We start from the raw sequence: 8,759 nt of genomic DNA, 5'->3' as shown, positions 1-8,759 counted from the left end.
AGGGGTGGAGTGAGAATGGGAATTTGCACGTTATGTTTTTCTAAGGCATATAATACATGAACCAGTCATCAGTAACATTTTCTATAAGGTCACCAAGGATATGTATAGTTGAAACTAATTATTCATCCTGGATTACACAATGTAATTACCAGGATTCTTAAAAGTGGAAGAGGGAGGCAGAAGAGAGTCACAAAGAGATGTGACTATGGAAGGTCAGAGCGATGCATTGTGAGGACTTGACCTGTCACTGCTAGCTTTGAAGATGGAAAGAGGCCTTGAACTAAGGAATGTAGGTGGTCTCTAGAAGCTTAAAAAGGCAAGGAAATAGATTCTCATCTAAAGCTTCAAGAAAAGAAGAGCCTGACACCTTGATTTTAGCTCAGTGAGACCTGTGTTGGACTTCTAATCTATACAACTACAGAATAATAAATTTGTGTTGTTCAAGCCCCCTTCCACCCTACCCTTCAGCTCCCAAAGAAACTAATTATTCATTCCACTGCTATTTAAATTTAGTTTTAAACATTCCGCCTTTCATTTTGTATTGTCTGATAAACAGATGGGTGCTTATGTTAGTTTTGTTGGCAGTCAAAATTCTGGTTAGAAGGATAATTCTGGTTAGAAGAGACTCATCATCCATGAGGTGATTCAACAGGTTGATTCAACACACCAGAATTTTTTAAAAAGAAAGAAAAAGAAAATGGGCACACTACAGAACTGACAAGCCCTGAACACGTAATTTTTACAACAGAACTTGGAAATTCCCATTCTCATGGAGATGAAGTGAACCACAAGGGTGAAACTAAGACAAAATTAAAATAATAAGTTGCAGATAGTAAATATATTTGATTGTTTAAATACCAATAGAAACGTGTGGACTCAAAAAGTCTCAATGACGACGCTACAGGTGAGAGCTTCCTTTAAGGAAGTTTAAGTAAACCTTAATAATAATGCATTTAATATTCACTAAAATATAACTGAGAACGTTCCTTTCTTCACATAACCATGCCCTCAGTCTTCATATAACCATTCACCATCAGTAAGGGCTCACTAGAGATAATTTTTAAAAGACTTTTTAAAGTTAGCAGACAATACATTTGCAGGTTTAAAACATCATTAAATTTTTCTGTATATACAAAATCAAAATACCTAAGCTAGTTTCAAACTTGAATGTTCTTTTTCTGTCATTAAAGAAACAACTGAGTGGCTACTGTGGGCCAGAAAATATGCTAAGCACAGGGAATACAAAGATGATTAAGATATTGTACTTTTTTCTTACTGGCTTAAAGTGAAGTTAGAAAGATATATATAGATACAATTATGTGTATCTATACACATAATTGCAAGATGCATTGTAAGTGTCATGGTAAATGTCTAAACAGCTATAGGAGCAAAGAAATATAATTAGAGCTACTTGAATGATAGGAGAGGTATTGGAACTGATGTTTGAGCTGGGTCTTAGTAAATGTGCAAGTTTGCCGTATAGAAAAGAGAGTTAGAATAGGCCAAGTAGAGAGCAGAAGGAGCAGCACCAAAGGTACAGAAGCAAAAGGTAAAAGAGGCTGTATGTTCAGACTTCTCAACCATTATATGGGTGGAAAACAGAATTTATGGAGAGAATGACAAGAGCTGAGGTGGAAGAAATAGGCAGGTGCCAGGTTATGGAGGACCTGTGTGCCTATAAGAAAGGGGAAGCCATTTAAGACTTTTAAGCAAAGTCAGGCAGAATAATTAGGAGAGGATGATGATTATTATTAATATACAAGTGAAAATTATACCTTGAATTTATTAAATGTCAGTGAAGACAGGAAAAAAAAAAACCAGACAGGACAAGACTTTGATCATGATTGAATCTACATGCCGAGGGAAAAAATTGTGTTTGTACCTGATGATCTCTTTTCTTCAAAGTCAACTTTTTTGGCGTTAGGGAGACTGAAAGGACAAATAAAAATAGGAGGTGTAAACAACACAGTGAAGAAAAATAAGCCTTCCAAATGTAAGGATCTGTAGGCTTAAGCTTTATTAAAAGCATAATCAGGTGATGTTGAGGTTATAAAAATTGCTTTTATTTCAAATGTGAAAATGTAAAAACTACTTACATATAAAATTTAAGGGTATTCAAACATCCAAACTTTAAGTTCTAGCTTTAGCTCCTTATAAACGTAATCCAATTTAATTCAGACAATATTCATAGAGGCATAAATATAGAGAGGATTATATTTCTAAAAATTAAGATACAGGAGAAAATAATACATTCTGTCACTGATAAAAGCACAGAACTGTAGAGGTCAGTGCTACAAACTTCCTAACACTCTCCATTCCAAAAGATTACTAGCAGATAATTACAAGAATCTTATTGATGTTGGCAGTCACTGGGAGAATGGCCATGTGTCCCATTCCTAACCAATAAGACATAAGGAAATACCAGGCGAGGTTTGCTGGAGAGCCTCTGTGAAAGGGTTCAAGTCTGTGAAGGAGACACAGAAAAATTGCTCATCTATTTTCTCCAGATGCTTCCAAGTCTGAATGGAATAGCTACACCTATCATGCTACCAGCTTGAGAATGAAGCCAATACTAAAGGTAGCAGAGCAGAGATGGAAAGAACCTGGTTCCCTGCTGACATATGAGCTGTGGAGCCTACCCCGTTTGAACTTCTTGTTATTTGTGATTATGAATGTCCTTATTGTTTAAGCCATATGAATCAGGGTTTTCTGTTACTTGCAGCCAAAAGCTTCCAAACAAAAACAAGAACTGAAGGTAGAACAAAAATAAACATTAACAGATGGTAATAATATATTAAATTAAATTTTTCCTCTTGGCAAATCAATTTCAGTTATATGAGAAGAGAAGCAGCAGCTGAATCTAGCTCACTGTTAAGGTGCAAAGAGATGGTCTTCTTTTATAAACAATTTGAAGGTTGTGGAGGAAAGAATCTGACAGCCTTCTAGTAACTGTTTTTTAAAATAAAAACAACTAAGCACTTTCTTAAAACTAATAATATATCCTTCACTTACTTGCATCCTGGCTGTATTGGGAGCATTCATATACATTTTAAATAAGCTTAAATAAAAATAGTACATGCAAAGTACAGGCATAGTGTTTGGCATAAGGTATTATTATTTGTAGTGGTCTACTTAGAGAAAACAATATACTGTGCTATATAGCACTGAGAGTGTCCCGGTGCCTCCAAAGTTCCCACGAGGTGATTTGTAATGTATCTGCTTGCTTTCCTGCAGCTTGATTTTTGCTTTCCTTTTATCAATACACTTGAAAATTCAATCTCAGGGCTAGCATATGCCTTTCATTTTCAAGTGCACACGGCAACTTTGGCATTTCTAATAACAAAAAATCCATAAGAGAAAGCTGGCAAGCCCAGTGAACTTCCTGGGCGAAGAGGTTTTTCTGTCATAGCTGGCAAGGTTTGATCATCCAGCATCTTCAGAGTTTGACCATTGAGTTGGACCGATCTGCAAAATGGAAAGATGTCCAAGTTAGTGAAGTTTTGCATGCTCCACCTTCTCTATAAAAGTTGCAAGATCTTTTTAAGACCAAAAAAATGTTTTGTAGCAGCTAATATTACATAACTATATTCAACACTATATCAGTTAGGCATTTGACTTAGATGATCTTTAAACTACTTTGGTAGAGTCGAATAGTTTTGACAGGGACCATATGGCCTGCAAAGCCTGAAATATTTACTATCTGGCCCTTTACAGAAAAGGGAATACATGTAATCTATACTAGGCAATAGAATGGAAGAATAAAAAGGATAAATATGACATAACTTCTGGATTTGTGGCAATTTTATTTGATAGCAAATAGTTGAAAACATTTTTATATAAAGCAAATATATAGAATAAAATGTAAATTTTACAAACTTAAAAAATGACAGTCAATGAAATTTCCTACTTGTAACTATGGCCATAATCTTCTAACTCCCCTTCCCCAGGAGATATGCATTCATTTTCTTATATTGTTAAGATATTTTGGTAGAATGTATACTGCAGTGGTGAAATAGAAATGATTTTGTTTGGTTAAACCATAGATTCCAAAAATTTTGTTTTATTTATTTATTTTTTTGCATTTCATTATTGGAATTCAAATTCAAAACTAAGTCAAAAAATGGAAGAAAATGTTAAGCACAAATGTTATTTCTTATGCACATTTATTATTTTTAAATCAAATGATGCATGTTCACAGCAACAAATGCAATATAAACAAGAGCTCATGAAGAAAGCTTTAGTTTCCTTTTGGTTCTACAGTTACTTCTATAATTTTAAATTATGGAATTTTAAATTATGGAATTTAAATTATCTTTTTCTCAAATGCTTTTAACATTGTGAAAAAAAGTTAGCACTTTTTTATTGTTGAAAATTTAGAAGATTAGTTAAAGTCAGAGTTATATGTATGTCATATATGTAATTCATGTAATATATGTAGAACACTTAAAATGGTGCGTTGCATGTAGCAAGCACTGCAAAAGTGTTATCACCATTATTATTCAGAAATAAACATAACAAAAGCAACCTGTTAAATTATTATAACTATTTTTAATATTTTGATGTATATTCCTTCATCTCTTTTCTACGCATGCATAATACATATGTATTTTAATTTAAACAAAATGGGTATATTATACATAGTCTCTTAAACTAGATTCTTTTTCCCTTATCACATCTAAATATTTGCTCACAGCATTACATCATTTTAAAGGCTGCACAGGATTCCATGGTGTGAGTATACTAGTTATTTACTTATGTTATGGCCTAATGTTACATATTTGGTCATTTCTAATTTAGCATTATTATAAAGTTTCTATTTTTAAATATCTCTTATACTTTATCTTCATTAAATATCAGTCAGCAGAAAAACTGGGTTCCATTTAACCTTGATTAGAGGTCCAGCTCTGGGCTTTGTACCTTAAAACATCAATAAGATGCCCACGTTTGTGCTGGCAGGTAACAGCCTGCATTGCGTTTGTACTTAGTCCACATGCACCAGGGTTTGCTTTCATGCCTGTATCACATCAGTTTTTAGATGAGCTCGAGGAGGAAATGCCATGACCATCACCAGGAAACCACAAACAGAAATAGGTTTTGAAAACATCTCTACATGACAGTAAGAGCTATTATGCATGACATTGAGGATCATTAACAAGGGTACACCAAAATGTTTCAGAAGTACTTTTGAAGAGGCTACAGAGTTTAAATGTAAATCTAATCATTGTAAATTAATTCTGCTGTGGGTTAAGATGCCTAAACATGGGCAAAATACTAATACCATCGGGCTATATTGTTTAATCAGCTATATATACAGCTAAAGGATGCTACCAGTGTACGGAGTGTAAGCTTAAAGCATGCTGATTATTTCTGTATCAGGGTGGGCAATAAGGTTAGGGTTTTACTTGAGGGTAGTATCTTGTTTCATATTTTGAAGTAAGCAACATGACGATGAAGAAATAGAAGACATGCTTGTGAAGTTTCAGATGAAATAGAGCTGGAAGACAATCCAGTTGTTTTCAAATAGTTGAGAATTATTCTGGAGAAAATGAGTTATCTGGCATTGTTTCAGATTAAGAGTAGCAAACTCAAATACCCACAAAGGCCAAGGAAGTTACATATGCAAGTGCAGTAGGACAGGCATAAGATAACAGGGTCACATAGGGACAAAAGAGAAATAAAAAGCCGAATGACCTGTCTAAAGTACACAATCCCAGTTCAGCTCCATCTAGTTGAGGAAACAAGCCCAGAGTTGCTAGAGTACCCATTTTTAAAGAAAAGCTAGAAACCCAGATATTTTAGTAATTGTCAACTGTTAAATGTTGACAACTAATTAAAAATAAAAAGAGTGAATGTCAGTCTCCCCTACTGGAAAAAGAAAAAAAAATCCTCTAAACCAACTTGTCCACAGGCATGAGGTATAGTTTCCAACCTCTGCCCTAGAGAACAAAAGTAAGAGCAGCAGAGAAAAGGCACAGAGAGCCTCACTTTATCCTTGCCAGATATAACAGCCACCAAAGAGGCTGGAAGCTCCAACAGAGGAGGAATTAAACAGAGCTCAATGTCCTCACCACCTATCTAAGGGTAGACTAAAATGATCTCTTAAGACACTTCCAACTCTATAGTGATTATTCAATTACTTCAGAAAAGCTTTTCTCTTATGAGCATTGGACACAAATATGCTAAAAATACCCATTTCAAAAAGAGTCAGAACCCAAATAGAGGAAAGTATCTGTTACCCAGACATGTATTATTTATGACAAGGGGAAAAAGGTTTAAACAGTAGAAAAAAATGGGTGAGTAAGCCAAGGTATTTTATAAAACATGCAGTTCTATTAATGTCTATAATGTCTATATATGGAAAGACACTTGGGAAAATTTGTGGGTTCCCTCTCCCTTTTTTCCATGAGAAGTTTTATGATTATAGTTATAGTAAAATAAAGCATAGGGAAAAATAAAGGAATGGTATCCAGTGTTAATAATGCTTTTCTATGGGGGGCAGGACTTTGGAGAAAGCATGCTTACTGTCCTCTTTCAGGTTATGATGCTAATTGTCACTGAAAATATCACTCATATAATACTTACGAAGATGGGAGGAGATGGTGAGAATTTTGTAAACTCTTAATTTTTTATGTTCCAAAGTGAGAATAGTCATGATGAAGAGAGCACCTTCTAACACATATTGGACAAAAATCTGACAATGTTTGTGTGCCTAACTCATCAAGGCTCATAGTCATTCTTGGATATTCTGTTGAATATGATCTTTTATAAGACATGGCTTTTAAAACCAAAATGTGTTTGAACTAACTTTAAATGATCCACATAAAAGGTACATTTCTGGCCATTTTTTTTCTTCCTCTAACTAATGAAAACTACTTTAATCTATAAGAGAATCATACCAAGCTCACATAGTATAATATTTTACACCAACCACCATGCCTTTAATAGCAATTATATATAGGTATATTTTGCTTTAGTGACAGTGTTACCAAGAATTATAAATCTTTTTAGAGCAAATCATCTAAATGCATTGAGTGGGTCTTGATGTATCAAGTCGTTTTGAAATGCAAACTATTCCTTAGATAACTGCTAGTTTGTGTTCATATCCTTCTGCTTTGGACTCTCAGAGTAAGTTAAAGCTGTATTAATAAGTATTCATATATAAACTTCCTGAATATTAAGAATTGTCAGATTTCAAATAATTGACTTGCTTTTTCTCCCTATCAATACTCTCTGTTCTGATAAACACCAAGACATTTGGTGTTTATGAAAGTTTGAAATGAACAAGAAAAATTACTCACTTGGAAAATAATCCATCAGGTCCTGAAGGTTTTACAAGGTATTTGTCCACTTGTTTGTCAAATAAATAATATGGTAACTGCAAGCGCTTGGTGACATTATGGAGGTTTAAGGCATACAGAGTTAAATCTCCTTCTTTATACCTTGGGCTAAAAGCAAATAGACTAATTCAATAAAAATATTTATTAAATTTAAGCAATTAAAAATTTGATTACAAATATAACTGTGGATACTAAGTATCTATAATGATGATGGGCCTTCTTTTTATCCTTCCTTTTTATCCTTATATTTATGATAATATAAGAATACTGATGTGGTCCTTTTTGAAAACATGATTTTGCTCTTCATACCACCATTTTCCAGGCTAGAGCACTCTGAGACCTTTGTCGCTTTGCCAAGCAGAGTTGCTAGGAAGCGCCTCAGCCCATCATGTTCAACAAAGAAAGGTTAAATGGTAAAAAGTGAACTTCGTGGGTTCATGTGAATTCAAATTATAAACAGTATAAACAGGGGCTTTTTCTAGCCCTTTGAAAAGAGTGAAGCAAACAAGAAAAATAAATCTATTGATACTTTTCAGAATTTGTCCATCCAAACTATTCCCCCACTTCTTCCTGGTGGGGCCCTCGCTATCCAGAGTTCCAATTCACCAGAAATTGGATAAGGTAGGTGGCTATTTTAGCTAGAATTAGTATTTTACTATCATCCTACCAGAACACTGGACTACAAAAAGTCTATGGCTAGAAATTGGGTCGAAACTTTTGAGAATAAGATTATTGTTCTTCTTTTAATTCTTCTTCCTTATTAAATTTATCAGATTTGATACAAGGGCATAAGTATATTTATATAATTATTCATTCATATAAATATCTATATTCACTCAGTCATTTAATGAAGTAATTGTTCATATTAAAATACATTTGTACTATTCCTTATTTATTGAAATTCAGAGTGTATTTCTATTATAGATTATGACAATTAAAATCATTGTAAAAATATTTGCCGGACTGCAAATGCTAATATTTAAGCTGTTTATTTTTTAGTTAGACTTTGGCACCATATCGCTATGAATATGGAATGAATATGGACATAAAAAACAATGACATAGCTTAGACCCCTTGGATAGATGGAGGAAAACAGGGCATTAGAGTAGGAAGTTATGTGCTTACTAATTAAAACTTGTTGGGTGGTAAAGAGTGTGTTGCATACTTACTGGTTGATGTTTGTGCAGTGAAGGTATACTCGAAGTTTGCTCCTGTCTGGACCTTTCACACTTGCCATTAATACATTGGTGCCCACCAGTTTTTTGAACAGAAGAGAGAGCCAATAATCCTAGTTGTGGTGGTTGGAAAGGGGAGGGACAAAAATAGATCTTTACTTAATTCTTTATTTAACAAAAACAATGTGAAGCAAATAGCTATTCTACAAAGACTATGATTGTTATTCTAGAGGTATTTAAATAGGAT

At 33.9% G+C, this 8,759-nt stretch overlaps 1 protein-coding gene across 1 annotated transcript in view; it reads right to left on the bottom strand.

Moving 5' to 3' along the window:
* Window positions 1-2,041: 2,041 nt before the first annotated feature.
* Window positions 2,042-8,759, bottom strand: part of HPSE (heparanase) — a 30,699-nt gene continuing 23,981 nt past the window's right edge. Inside the window, exons 10-12 of the mRNA XM_006907587.2 lie at window positions 8,507-8,625; window positions 7,299-7,445; window positions 2,042-3,465 (exon numbers count right to left, since the gene is read on the bottom strand). Coding sequence (XP_006907649.1) covers window positions 3,306-3,465; window positions 7,299-7,445; window positions 8,507-8,625 — 426 coding nt within the window. The 3' untranslated portion in view covers window positions 2,042-3,305. The remainder of the gene's footprint in view (window positions 3,466-7,298; window positions 7,446-8,506; window positions 8,626-8,759) is intronic.

The sequence above is a fragment of the Pteropus alecto genome, unplaced genomic scaffold, assembly GCF_000325575.1.
Source record: "Pteropus alecto unplaced genomic scaffold, ASM32557v1 scaffold161, whole genome shotgun sequence".
In the NCBI taxonomy this organism is placed as follows: domain Eukaryota; kingdom Metazoa; phylum Chordata; class Mammalia; order Chiroptera; family Pteropodidae; genus Pteropus; species Pteropus alecto.
This window is presented reverse-complemented; position numbering and strand designations above follow the sequence as displayed.